Here is a 13,514-nt window from a genome sequence, read left to right on the forward strand (position 1 = left end):
TTGGGATTTCCTGTTAATGCACCGACTGTGAAGATGAAGCTTTGAGGTTGCATTTTTAAAACAATCTGAAAACATCTTATAACGACTATCTTTGGTACACAAAGAGTACGGGCATAAATTTACCTGGTCGCCAAGTGGCAGAATACGTTGAAATGTATGGATGGAAACTTATTAGTACCGGAAATCATACACTGAAAAATATAACCTGTTTAAAAGTAATGGGGCAATTGTATTTAATTATCATTTTATTGGTAATAGTTGGAGAAATGAGGGGCATGGAAACCCAAAATGCCGTAATTCGCCCACGCAGGTGTGTGGAGCTGAAACCAAGGTTAATATCAACAATGGGCCCCTGGTGCATCTGAAATCTGTTTAAAATAAAAGTCCGTTCATATTCAGAATTCAAACTACTGAAAGTCCTTTAAATGTGAAATGATTACATACTATTCAATAAATGATCAGTGTTTTTAATTAAGAGTAATTTTCATGTGAATGTGCTTTACTGGAGGCATCCATGTTTGTCAAAGAACACTACTGCCACCCACTGGTTTGTGACGTCACGGTGCGGTATCGGCTGTTGATCAAGTCCCAGTGCTGTATCTGGTGTTTGTCACAACGCGCTATTATCCAAGTCATCTTGAAAACATTCTTCTTCCAAATGTTGGCTACATATTACGGGTTTTTTCTCTGGCCAGAAGTTCGATGGCAAATCCTCCCTCTTCAAGTTGGCGATCCAACGACCAACCCGTCCGTGGAGGATCAGGAATCAGAAAGGTGGAATAACAATTTTTTTTTCACTTTTACCCGATGTATTCCAGCATCCAGCTGCCATGCACGTGGGCATTGTCAGTTTCACTATAGCTCTGGTGAATTTCAATGGTGAAGTCCTCTGGAAATCTTCAATAATTGTTGTTGATTGCAGATGTGTCTAGTAGTTCCCATTGATTTAGCTTGTAAAGCGGGGAGAATGGCGCTAGGCTTACCGCACCGTGACGTCACTGCTGGAAGATGGCAGGAGGGAGGGGTTACTATATTTGGGCAAAAATGGCCGCTCCCAGACTCGGCGGTCGCAACGAAAATTATAATTTTTATTTTTTTTACTGATTAGTGCTAAAGTCATTAAATCACCTCGAACGTATTAGTTTTAGGTATAGATAATGATCCATTGATCATTCATTGCTGACCAGACTTTTCCTTTAATGCCTGATGAGAATCTCCCCGTCAAAATCAGCTTATTTGTGATAGTACTGTTCTTGTCATCTGGATAAAAGACACTGTAAGACGAAAACTCAACTATTAACGATTCTTTTCTTTTAATCGCCATGTGTGGGATTGCTTATTCTTTGAAAACCACCAAGCAATTTTAGAATCATGCTGTAGGAACCACCATGGACCAGTGGTAAAAACCTAAACCTGTCCTCTTAATTAACACGTTCCAGCACAGCTGGACATTCTACTGAAACAAACAGATTTCTGATCCAGGAAATAAAAAAAAGTGATGCAACACTGGGTGAAGACAGCTGATCGGCTCTTTAGTTTCTGTATTAATAGGTTTCCCCAGCAGGGGCACTATTACGTTGTAAACTCTGACGTTTTTCTGCACTAAGATCTGTCGTTATCATCACTGCTACAAGTTCTGTCTGTCTGGCCTGTTTTAAACCATCCTTGAAACATTAGAGACCATCTAAACAGCATGAAATAATGAAACAATAACTTTGCTTTATTAAAAGTCTTCATCATTGAACTACAAAACATTTAGTAGTTGTTATATTTTAACTGTAGATCAGAGTCAGTCATGTTCCTGAACGTGTTTATTGAGACGGGAGGGAAATAAATAACTGAGAGACCTGCAAGCATCAAACAGTGGCTAAAACCCCTGATATTGATAGATATTTTAATGAACAGGCTCAGTTTTTCCTTAGAAATAATAATAAAACATTTATTTTTTTTGAACTAATAGAAATTAAAAACATGCTGTAGAAGAAGTAACATAAATCATCCAGAACAGGAAATGGAGGTTCTTTCATCCTGCGCCATAACTTAGAACCAGACCGAAACCCTGAGGACTGAAGCTCGGGGTTCCAGCAGCCGATCTCCAAACCTCAGCTGACTTCAGTCCGATTCGGTGATTTCACTGCTGGTGCTTTCGCCCAAGTTACAGGCTGCCGACCCTCCGTTGGTGAACTTGGACCTCAGGGCCCGTTTCCTGTTGCCATAGAAACAACAAAATGTTCAAGAGAAGATTCGCTGCAGGACAAATCTTGAATTCTAAGGAAAGTGATGCTCACCTGCGCTGAGCAAATTGGCAACGATTTAAGGAGGATAAAAATACCTCAGTCTGTTCATCCTGCAGAGGGACAGCAAAGGCACCAACAATCAGATGAAACTTTACATTTAAAATCACTTCAACTCGTTTATTATGACAGAGCATTAGAGCCCTAATGTGTGTTTTTTATTGGTTTAATTACAAGGATTCCATTAATCGAAGCTTGGCTTTTTTTCTAAAGACAGAAAATATTGCAGGGACTTTACCCATGATGCAGCACTGCAAGGTCTATGCTCTGACTCTGAGGGGCCCTCTACATGACAACTCTGCTCCTTTGGCTGAGCTGCAACCTCCTCGTTCTCCCCCGACATCCCGCTAGGGACCTCCTCGCTGCTGCCTGAACGACAGCAGAACAGAGAAAATATAACATGGCATGCAATGGGTTAAATGACAGGGGAAAAACTTAAGCTTGGTTCCTGTTTCGATGGTAAAAGGACTTTAAAGAAGAAAAAACAGCCTATAGTAGACCACAGTAACCAAAGGTGAGCTGTTCACACCAAACACGATTGACACAAACAGAGCGAGTGATCTTTATGTCATCCTAAGGCAGTCCTACTCTCAGACACTGACGCGGTGGAAGTACCCTCTCGTCATTTTTAGACATGCCGGTTGCATTAAAGGTTGTGGCAGGAACTTACCAACAGCAACTTTGTATGCAAAATTTTCATTGCAGATCACGTGCGTCTCAAATGACATCCGTAAACTCTCATGAACCCTGTAGGTCAATATATGACGATAGGGATGCTCCCGTTAGGGCAGTATCTGAGGTGTAGGAGGCTCAGCAGAGCATCATTATTTGATGAGTCAGGACTGAAGTCCAATCCTAAAACGGACCCTAAACACACGTCAGAACGCCACCTTTACACACCAACTCTGGCTCTGTCAGAATGTCCTACCTAATAACTATATAGGGCATCATATAGTGGTTACGCTATTTTTAACGAGTGTCCGAACTTCTAGTGGATGAAAAGGTAGTGGACTCAAAATTTCCCACAATGTACCTTGAAAAGTAGAGATCATCCATGGCCACTAGACGAGCAGATATATTCTGAGTGCTCTCTATGTTTTGCAGCAGTGGCGTCGGATGTAGGAGTTTGCCCTGAAATCGAAGGATTGACAGTCCAAGCCCCGGCTCCGACTTTCACTGTCGTTGTGTCCTTGGGCAAGACATTTCACCTGCATTGTCTACTGATGGTGGTCAGAGGGCCCGGTGGCGCCAGTGTATGGCAGCCCCGCTTCTGTCATTGAGCCCCAGGGCAGTTGTGGCTACAATGTAGCTTACCACCATCAGTGTGTGCATGAATGGGTGAATGAATGTAGGGTAAAGCGCTTTGGTCAAGTCTCCTGACTTGAAAAAGCGCTTTATAAGTACCATTTACCAAGAGAGCTCTCTTCGCAAAATATTCTGAGTTTTGTTGTTACGGCAGCCCGCTGTTGCTACCCGAAATCAGCGACAAATAACAAAGATGGTGCAGGCGGAGTTACGTAACGGGGAGCGAAAAGTAGTGTTCCACATGTCCAAATGGTCAGTTAACTGGGTTCACTGTAAAGTTCATTATATAGTCCCCACTCTATATAGTGATTGAGGGATCTAGGGTTAGGGTGGATGTTCGGACACAGCCCCTGTGTTTGCACGTTCCCATGGAGACTCTGCCATATTGAGGATCTGAACAAACCAAAGTAGGACAACTTCTGTCTGGCGATCCTTGAACACACAGGTTAGCTTTCTAAGCCTAGCATCATCAAGTTGAGAGTTGGTATCAACCAGGTGTAAAGAAATCTGAGCAGCCCTTAAATGCTGCTTTTCAAAAATGCACAACTTCAATGAAGACTTTTTACCAAAGTATGCCCGCTCTGTTGGCCCACAGCGCCCCCCAGTGGCTCCCTGTATAATCTAAACATCCACACATGGGAGTGCTTGCTCACATGAGGCAGCCTTACTGATGTCAGCACATGTCCCATTTCTTAAGCATATCGTGTAAATATTTCATCCCTGACCTTTAGCGGCGCTCTCGCTGGGCTCCTCCTCTTCCTCGCTGCTCATGCTCTCAAGCTGCTGAAGAAAATAAGTCATCATTACATCATCCCCGTTATTAGATTGACCCCCCTCAGCTTTGCCTTTCACTCACAAGGTGAGAGTTGAAGGTCATCTTGCGGAGGCGTGTCCTCAGCTGGAGCTCCTCCCCCTGTGACCTCAGCAAAAGGAGCTCTAGCTTGTCAGACTTCTCGGTGAGCTGCCTGACGCGCTCCCTGTACTGGTCCTTCTCCTGCAGGTGCAGTCTGGCTTCATCCTGCTGCTGCGCCTGCGACAGCAGAGCCTGGAACACCAACCCAAGTTCCCAGTTAGTGACTAGATCTTCATCATCCTGTTCGCTCTCCTCCTCTTCAGCCTGCTGCTCATTCTCACCTTGTCCCTCTCCCTCATCACCTCCTCCAGCTGCCGCACCGTTTGTTTGTTCTGCTGGCGGTACATCTTGGCGTCTCCTTTCAGCTGAGTGCAGCGCATCATCAGATCCTCCCTCTCCTCCACACTCTAAAAGCAAAGAAACCGAGGCCCCGAATGGATCCCATTACACGTGTCAGTGAATGCAACATCCACAAAGCATTTAAAAAGTGCCCCATCTATGAGTGCACCACCATTAAATATCTAAAAGTACAGATGTACCTGAACGCATCCTGGAATCAAACCTCCCCTGAACACAACTTGCTTTAAATAACTCATCAGGGGGAATCTAAGATCTATTTTATGTTAAAGCCTGTGTGTTTCCACAAAATCATGGGCATGGAACATGGAAGATGTTCCCATGCTGACCTCCTCCTGCTCCTGCTGTTCCTCACCTTAGCTCTCTGCTCCTCCGCTTTGTGGAGTTCCCTCCTCAGTCTGAACACGGTTGTGATGAGGTTCATCTGAGGAGCTCGACAGCCATGTCGCTGCTGCCCGTCCTTCAAGTTTTCTTCCTTCTTCTCTGGCTTTTTCTCCTCCTGCGCCTCCTCATGTTTCTCCTGTGTGGGTTTCTCCTTCAGCTCCTCCTGGACATTGGGTTGAAGGCAGACGTCCGAGGGCAGAGTCAGGTTCCTGCTCTGAAAATGTCCACACGTTAATCTTAACTGCAGTTTGAGTCTGAAATGTTGTTTATAGAAGACCCTAATACTATTAAATGAGAGAAATGAAAGAAAATATTTTACAGATAAAAGTGTAGTTTTACTGTTTTGAATGGGAGAACAATTGTATGTGTGGAGATCATTTAGAAGGGGACTAAGCTCACAGCCATGAGGGATACCAGGGTTAGTTGGTGCCTGTATTCTCTACAGCAACTTCTTCATCGATAAAACGTGAGTTAAACAGAGCAGGAGCGGAAATGGCAGCAGTTATTTGATGTAAACAAACCACTGAGACTACTGTAGGTTGTTTAATGCATGTTGCTGTTTCTAAGGCTGCAGGGATTTTTTCCTTTTCAAGAGAAATAAGGACCTCACGGTAATGTTGGCCCTCCAGTCCAGCTATGTCCAACCAGTAAATAAGCAGCTTCAGTGTTGGATCGGTGTTTGCATAGATGTCATACTGTACTGTTATATGCTGTGTATTAGTGACGGCACTTACTCACTATAAACCATAGAATGTAACTAAAACCAAGAAAGTCCAAATAAAAGGGAAATGGGCTCTTGTTGGTCTCCAAGAATTTCTTTTTTGTAACTTAATTTGCAGAAGTTGATAGGAAATAAAATAGCAGACAGTCAGTTAGTGTGGGAATCAATGAGTTCTGGTGTTAGACCTGTGAATTACTGTGAAATTCTGGCCCTTCTTGCTTTCCATATTCCCTCTGAGATATTGCCCTGTGGTAAAGAAGCTTTCGGTGCTTCAGCTTCATGGTTACCTGCTGCAGCGGCCTCATTGTACGGCGTTTGAGCAGCCGAGTCTCGCTCTCAGCTCGCAGAAGTGTGTGCTTCAGGCGCTCCACCTGCATGCAGAGGTCAGAGGTCAGGTAAGGGTTAAGGTGCTTCTGGGTTTGAGACTAGGGGGCCAGGGGTCAGCTGACCTCTATCTGCAGGTCCCTGTTAGCCAGCAGGGCATTGCTCTTCTCCTGGTTCAGAGTGTTGATGTCTGCCATCAGATTGTAGTTGTGATCTCGCAGCTGCTTCAGCTCCTCGTTTAGCTGCTCCCTCTCCTCCCGCAGCTTCTGCACGCGCTCAGTCAGCTTCTTCAGCTCGCGGTCCTTCAGCTTCTGCTGGCGAGACCACGCCTCCTGATGGGGGCAAAGTAATCTTTTTATTCGCCTCCATATTGGATTGGTCCTCAATAAACCAGCTGTGATACCAACCTGTTCCTTGGCAACAGAGCATGCCTGCTGCCGTCTTCTCCTCTCATCCTGAAGAACCCTCTGCAGGCGGCTGAGCTCCGACATCAAGAACTGGGTTAGACCTGATTCTCCTGCTGTGTCTAAACAAACAGAGCAGTTAGTGATCAGACTATATTCCACCATGAACACCATTTCCAAACATCCAAACCAACCGATGAGGATGCTGAAGGTCTTGTTGGGCTCCTTCCCTGTGATCCGGCTGTACAACTGAGGGTAATCTAGCTCCAGGCTCTCCAGGAAGGCGGTATAACCTTTCATACCCGTCCTCTGAAGCATGTCCAGAAGAGCTCCTGCAAAACAAACCGAAGGCGACACCAGAAACCATCAAGACATTTTCAAACACTAAAACCAAGAGGAAGACGGATCTCACTGTGACCTTGAGTCTGACTCAACACCATGAGGTCGTTTGTTTTAATCCCACAATAAATCAGAATATTTTGAAGCCTTTGAAGACTCTACAGTAGGAATATATTCTTAAAAAAGTAGCCGCCAGCTGTAATCAGAAAACACATTAATATCTTAATGCCTTCTAAACCAGGAGCAAATTGACTTTACCTCAACCTAAACTGGTAGAGATATCCTCTGAAGCAGGGGTGGACAATTCCAGTTCCTGTAACTTTTGGATCTGCCTCTGGTTCAACTCACCTCAATTAAGTAATTAGATGATTGAGAGGACTCTAGAGGAACTGATTGCATACTGAGGAGGTAACTCAGCCATTTTATTCAGGTGTGTTTAACCAAAGATTGATCTAAAAGTTGCAGAATACCGACCCACAGGAACTGGGGTTTCCCACCCCTGCTTTAAAGGATTACATGGATTATAGAGCTGCTGTGTTTGAAGCGTCCACACTTCACCGGACCTGAACCCTGGTCCAGTTTTTCTGCTTCTGTCACTGTAATGTCCAGACTAAGTTGATTTTGTGAATTAAGATACACAAAAATCTGTCATAACCCAACAATCCAAACTTAAAAGTTCACAAAGTCAGATATAACCTGTCAACTAACTCTAAGATGGGTTCTGATGAATGTTGTTTGATTTTGACAAAATTATCTGTTCATTCTTTCCAGCTGGAAGCCAGAGTTCTTTAAGTCAAATTAAAAAACCCATTTGTTTAAAACTGCCTTTGAGTGTTAAACTATGAACTAAGCTATCATTAGTTTAAGTTAGTGGTCCAACTCTTTATTTGTTTTTTATTTATCTTTACTTGCTTTTATTTTCCTTCTATTTTGTTGTTTAATTCATGTAAAGCACTTAAATTTGTCTTTGTACTGAATTTTGCTATATAAATAATTTTGCCTTGTCCTAACATAAATAAACCTGAAGCTTCCATCCAAAGCTTCCATCTCAAGATATTATTTTCATTCAGATGAGTGAATATTGCTAATTGCTGGCAAAAGATCAAACAATACAGAAAATAAGAAGTTACTACAAATCAATCTCTTATCAATATAAAAATGCATTTTAGAGGCTTCTTATTTAAAATTAGTTAAATTCTAGCTTCTGTAAAAATATTTGCCTTTTATGGCACATTTTACAGTAACCTATCAATAAAAGCTTGTCAAAAATAATCATTAGTGCGATTACTCTGCATGAAACTGCTTTCAACACTATAAAGATGGATTAGAAACTGTCTGCTTCTTATTCTGCAATATCCTCTAAATGAGAAAAGTCCCATTTACATCAGACTCTGTGGCTCAATCACCGCGTGTCTGACTCGTGAGCTTTACGTACGTCCAGCTATGGGTTGGCGTTTTATGCCTTTGCAGGAAGAAATGGTCCCGATGCAGCTCTTGAAATAATCAGTTTTTACTTTATATTAAAGCAAAGGAAACATTAGAAGCAGGTGAACGCTTCACAGAACCTGCTGGTAGGCCAGGTTAAAGTTCAGGAGATGGAGAAGAAGTGAAAGTAAACCAGGAACCTGCCTCCGCAGGATGACTGCTGTTACATCAGAGTGGTAAATTATATTCAAACAACTTCCACATTTATCATCTGCTGCTCAATGAGACACCAACATTGACCCCTGATCATCTATTAGCTGTCACTAAGATTGGGTGTATATCAGTAAATATCCTCCAGAGCGCTGGTGGGTTAATTAAACCTGATCATTACAGCAAAAAAGGTCAGAAAATCACCACACATCTGGATCCATCTGTGTCTAATCATTTTTTTTTTACCGAAGTTGAACGCTTCTTCTGGTTGAGCAGGATCTTATTTTAATCTTTTCTCAGAACATACCGACTTTTCTCCTCCGGATGACCAGGGTGGGGTCATGGAAGAGCTGCTCCTCATCCTCAGCAGTGATCACCTGTCAGCAACGTCAGAAAACAGAAAAACATCTAGTCAGTGCCTGACAGGGCAGAGGAGCATGAAGGGGTGCAGCCAGGTAAAGGTGAGGAGGAGATCAGGAGGAGGAGTACCTGACACTGGCGGAGATAAGGAGTGATTCTGGACGGGTCAATGTTTTTTATCAGCAGCATCCTGAAGTCATCCAGCTGCAGCCAGCAGAGGTCATCTTCACTCACTCCTTCCATCCTGCTTTCTCTCTCAGACTACTACCATTATACACACAGTATATACAGAGTATTGGCATTATACACATATTATACACAGAGAAGGTTCTGAGTACACAGGCCATAGTTACCAGCTGAGGTCCAAAACGGTCTCCTCCTCAGTGATGCTCTGCTTCTCTGTCAGAGGAGATGGTGGCGTTACTTCTCGTTCCTTCCTAAGGCTCCTCCCGTCTCTGACTGCGAGTAATACGATTGGTTAGAGCTCAGAATCCTCCAATCATGTCCATTAAAAGCACTGATGATACTTAAGTAACTGCAGATACTTTTATAATCTGTATATCCACAGTTTGGAGAACAAAACATATTCTGTTTATATGTTTGTTTGTGGCTTTATTTGTAGATATAAGTAAAGAAAGCTACTCTGCTAAACTTAACTACTGTCACTGAGTTTATACAAACAGAAAGAGATCAATAGAGGAACAAGTGATGGATTAGAGAAGTTATAACAGGAATAAGCCACATGCAACAGGAAGAGCCTGCTGATAAATTCAGGAAGTCGTTTCACAGCTCATTCCTGACAGTTATCACAACCGATGAAGACGAAATGATTAAAATCACTAAGAGACAATGTTTCACCCTGATGTCACCTGATGTCACCTGCAGGGTTTGGACTATATGGCAAGAAAGTGGTAGCAGTATTCTCAAATATCTCATCACTATCTGGTGGCTATTCTAATGATACATCCTATTTGAAATCATATGTTGAATGTGCTTCATGTTTCCTGATGTCAGTTTACTCTACCGGCTTCCACCTGTCAGGTGACAGGTTCCTGACTGACCTGCAGCAACAGGTGAAGCTGGTTAGCATCTTCCACTCCTTCACTAGACCAGAGTGAACATGTCTGTAACACTGATGACATCATTCTTATTTTTCTCCTCCGACAATGATGTCAGCATGTTCCTTATGTTCCTAACAGAGCACTTTGCTCTCAATCTGCAGGTTTACTAGTGGTTCCTAGAATTTCTAAAAATAGAATGGGAGGCAGATCTTTTAGTTGTCAGGCTCCTCTCCTGTGGAACCAACTACCAGTTTTAGTCCGTGAGGCAGACACCCTGTCTACTTTTAAAGGAATAGTACACCCAAAACATGATTAGCCTTCATTTTCTACTCACCCCCATGCTGAACAACACTCTGGAGTACTTTTTTGATATCTCAAATGCATCTGGAGATCTGGGAGGCTTCTTGCTGTCTGCTGACATTCAAATAATGGAGGTCTATGGCGCCCGAGACAGAAAGGTCCATAAAAGTCCACAAAAAACGTGTCAATATTCCTCCATACTGCTCGTCCAATGTATTCCAAGTGTCCTGAGTGGGTAGTGTCCAGAATTTACTCGAAACGAAGTCATTTAGAATGTTTTTAGAGCATAAACAGTAGTGTATAGGATTTCCTGAAAGCGCGCGCCTGCACGTTCACCACGCTACGGAAGCCGGCAGACCAAACCAGACGAAAGTGCGCATTCAGCGTCTGCTCTGCCGATAATGCAAGCGTAGAAGAAGAAATGTGCTGTTTACCTGTGCAAAGTAAGAAACAACGAAAGAAAAATGTCTGAGGACTTCAGTGTTGAGGAAGAGCATGAGTTCTTTGCCGAGCTGAATGCGCACTTTCATCTGGTTTGGTCTGCCGCGGTTTCCTTGGCGTCGTGAATTCGCAGGCGCGCTTTCACTGTTGTCTGTTGGAGCCTTGTCCTTGATGTACTTATGGATCTTGAATGTTTCATCCTGGATAGTAGCTGTTACACTCATTAGTCCTCGGCCTTCCTCCTTACGGCTGGTGTAAAGTCTCAGGGTATTGGATTTGGGGTGGTACCCTACGTGCATGATTAGGAGCTTTCGTGTCTTAACTTCTGTGGCCTGTACCTCCTCCTTTGGCCAGCTTATTGTTCCTGCAGAATATCTGGTTAATGGTAGAGCATAGGTCTTTATTGCTTGAGACTTATTATTGCCATTGAGCTGGCTCCTTAGGCCCTTCCTTACTCGTTGGAGGTATTTGGCCGTAGCCACTTTCCTTGTTACCTCTTCGAGGGTTGCCATTTGCTTGTGGGATTCCAAGGTACTTGTTACTGTCTTTAATGTCTGCTATTGTTCCTTCTGGGAGTGAGACCCGCTCTATGGGACTACCTTCCCTCTCTAAGATACCATCCGACCACACTTCTCTAGTCTGAATGACATTCCAATTTTTCTGTGATGAAGATCCCCAAGTATCATGTTTGATATCAGTGGCTTTCAGCTCAGTCTGAAAACAACAAACTCATTTCCCATAAGTTCATTTCACCTGCTTATCTACATGTTGCTCTTTATGCTGCCATATAAATAGTAAGATTGGGGAAACTGATACACATTCACGTGTAAGTTTTTTTTCTCAAACAAAGACAGAAAATGAAATGACTTTTATAACCCCAAAGCAAAGCAAAGCAGAAGCTTGATCTGCTGTTTTCCTGCTCTTCATACTTCCTCTCTAAAACATGATATATATAGAATCACAATGTAAGGAACATTAGAGCGCTCTACCCTTTTTCTGTACTTCGGCTGGTTTCCATTTATTATTATTGAGCTTCAGGTCTAACGAGGATAAGCAGAGCCAAATGGACCTTAGCTCTGACTTTTAGGGAGCAATATCTGAGATTAAAATAACATCCTTTAAACACGCATTTAAAAAAAAATTCTCATTTAAACAGATAACAAATTATTACAAAAAAAAAAATCCTGCATCAGGCTTTGAAAGGTCAAGCATTAAAAGAAACCAGAACAAATTAACTGCCATCAGAACTGCTGCAGATATAACAATGAATATTTTGGACAACAAAAACATATCGACAATGATAATGTCAACTTTTTTCTGTAAATCTAACTAAAATATTTACTCTCTGGGAAAGTTTTGGATGTATTACAGTTCATTAAACTCTTCAGGTTTAAGGGTAAAGATTGATGTTTGTATAAATAAGTAAATTTGCTGCTTGCAAACCAAATGCCTGGTTTATTTTTTGATGAGTAATTAATTCTTTACTTTTTTCTGATTAGTTATGAGATATGAATTTTAAATATGCTGGTTTGAGTATTTAACTTAACTATGAAATCTTTAATTGTTTATTTAGATCACAAAAAATCACAATAATCAATTATTCATGACCTAACATCTACCCTACCTATAAATTATTGGAACTGACTGCAGAGAAAATATTTAAAACCAAACATGGCAATAGATATTAGATTCATTAAACATATAATTTTACTAAGTTTATATTCATTGAGTCAATTCTCAAAATGTCTACCAGAGGGCTCTGATTACCAGCAACAAAAAGAGAAACAACCATCAGTCAAAAGTCAAGGTTTGATCTCAGTTCAGATGATCCTGACAACAACAGTAGTTTTATACATGGCATATAATATGATAGTTGTTGTCCTGTTTAATTGTTATATTAATAATGGGTTTACCTTCAAAAGCTCCAAAGTATAACTTGTTCATAGTTTTCAGAAATAGGGAAGACATTCATTCACCAAGCTGCACAACCTGATTTGAGTCAGGAAAATAAATCAATGTCAAATAATCCAAATATTAGTTCACACCAGGATAATATCCATCCATAACTCTAAAAATCATATATTTTTTTTATTTGATCAGAATAAAATATTTACAAACACACCTCTAAAAGAGAAAAGGAGACATACAGTTTCATTCTGAGTGAATCTCTGGTGTTTTTTTGAAGGTATTTTTGAAGGTTTTTTTTACAGTCAAGAAATAAGGGGCCAAGTTTGCATGTTTTCCTTGTGCATGTCAGGGTTTTCTCAGGGTACTCCCACATTGAATCATGTTAATTTGTCTTTCATTCTCTCTTCCATTAAAAGGGATACCTCCAGTTCTAGTCTGGTACAGCCTCTGGTTTCCTTCATCCACAACTCATTACTTTCAATGAACCTTCAAGACTAGCTCTGTGTGTGTGGTGTGCGATCTGGGTTCATCAAAGGAAAAATCCTGACACCCCTAAACACTAACCCTAAGCACTGACTCGCTTGTTGTGCCTTCCACAACTGTGAGTGTGACTTTATTGCGAGTGACACTTGATAGTTAAGGGTTAGTGTCAGGCTCAGGACTATAGGACCTAGTATTCGAGGTGCACAGTTAGATTCATCAAAAGGTTTATTAAAGACGGAACTGCAGTGAACAGCACCAGCGTCTTAAGCAGGAACCTCTGCAGGAAGTGGCCACAGGTTAGTGACTATCTGGCCGTCTATCTGGCGGAGGATGATAATGAACATG

At 42.0% G+C, this 13,514-nt stretch overlaps 1 protein-coding gene across 3 annotated transcripts; it reads right to left on the bottom strand.

The window, feature by feature from the left end:
* Nucleotides 1-1,699: 1,699 nt before the first annotated feature.
* card9 (caspase recruitment domain family, member 9) lies at nucleotides 1,700-9,501 on the bottom strand. 3 transcript variants are annotated; one of them, XM_038283362.1, is made up of 14 exons: nucleotides 9,330-9,501; nucleotides 9,106-9,240; nucleotides 8,924-8,993; nucleotides 6,837-6,974; nucleotides 6,646-6,764; nucleotides 6,364-6,570; nucleotides 6,202-6,285; nucleotides 5,165-5,356; nucleotides 4,734-4,859; nucleotides 4,456-4,644; nucleotides 4,325-4,382; nucleotides 2,533-2,663; nucleotides 2,289-2,347; nucleotides 1,700-2,206 (listed from the first exon to the last, which is right to left on the bottom strand). In XM_038283362.1, exons 2-14 carry the CDS (start codon nucleotides 9,217-9,219, stop codon nucleotides 2,113-2,115), a joined length of 1,581 nt encoding a protein of 526 aa, XP_038139290.1. In that variant the 5' UTR covers nucleotides 9,220-9,240; nucleotides 9,330-9,501; the 3' UTR covers nucleotides 1,700-2,112. The 3 variants fall into 3 exon arrangements, with proteins under 3 accessions (XP_038139290.1, XP_038139289.1, XP_038139288.1); XM_038283361.1 differs by having other exon boundaries at nucleotides 4,325-4,379; nucleotides 5,165-5,407; nucleotides 9,330-9,498; XM_038283360.1 differs by having other exon boundaries at nucleotides 5,165-5,407; nucleotides 9,330-9,498.
* Between the last annotated feature and the right edge of the window lie 4,013 nt (nucleotides 9,502-13,514).

Source organism: Cyprinodon tularosa, unplaced genomic scaffold (genome assembly GCF_016077235.1).
Source record: "Cyprinodon tularosa strain WSP-4 unplaced genomic scaffold, ASM1607723v1 ctg192, whole genome shotgun sequence".
Lineage (NCBI taxonomy): Eukaryota > Metazoa > Chordata > Actinopteri > Cyprinodontiformes > Cyprinodontidae > Cyprinodon > Cyprinodon tularosa.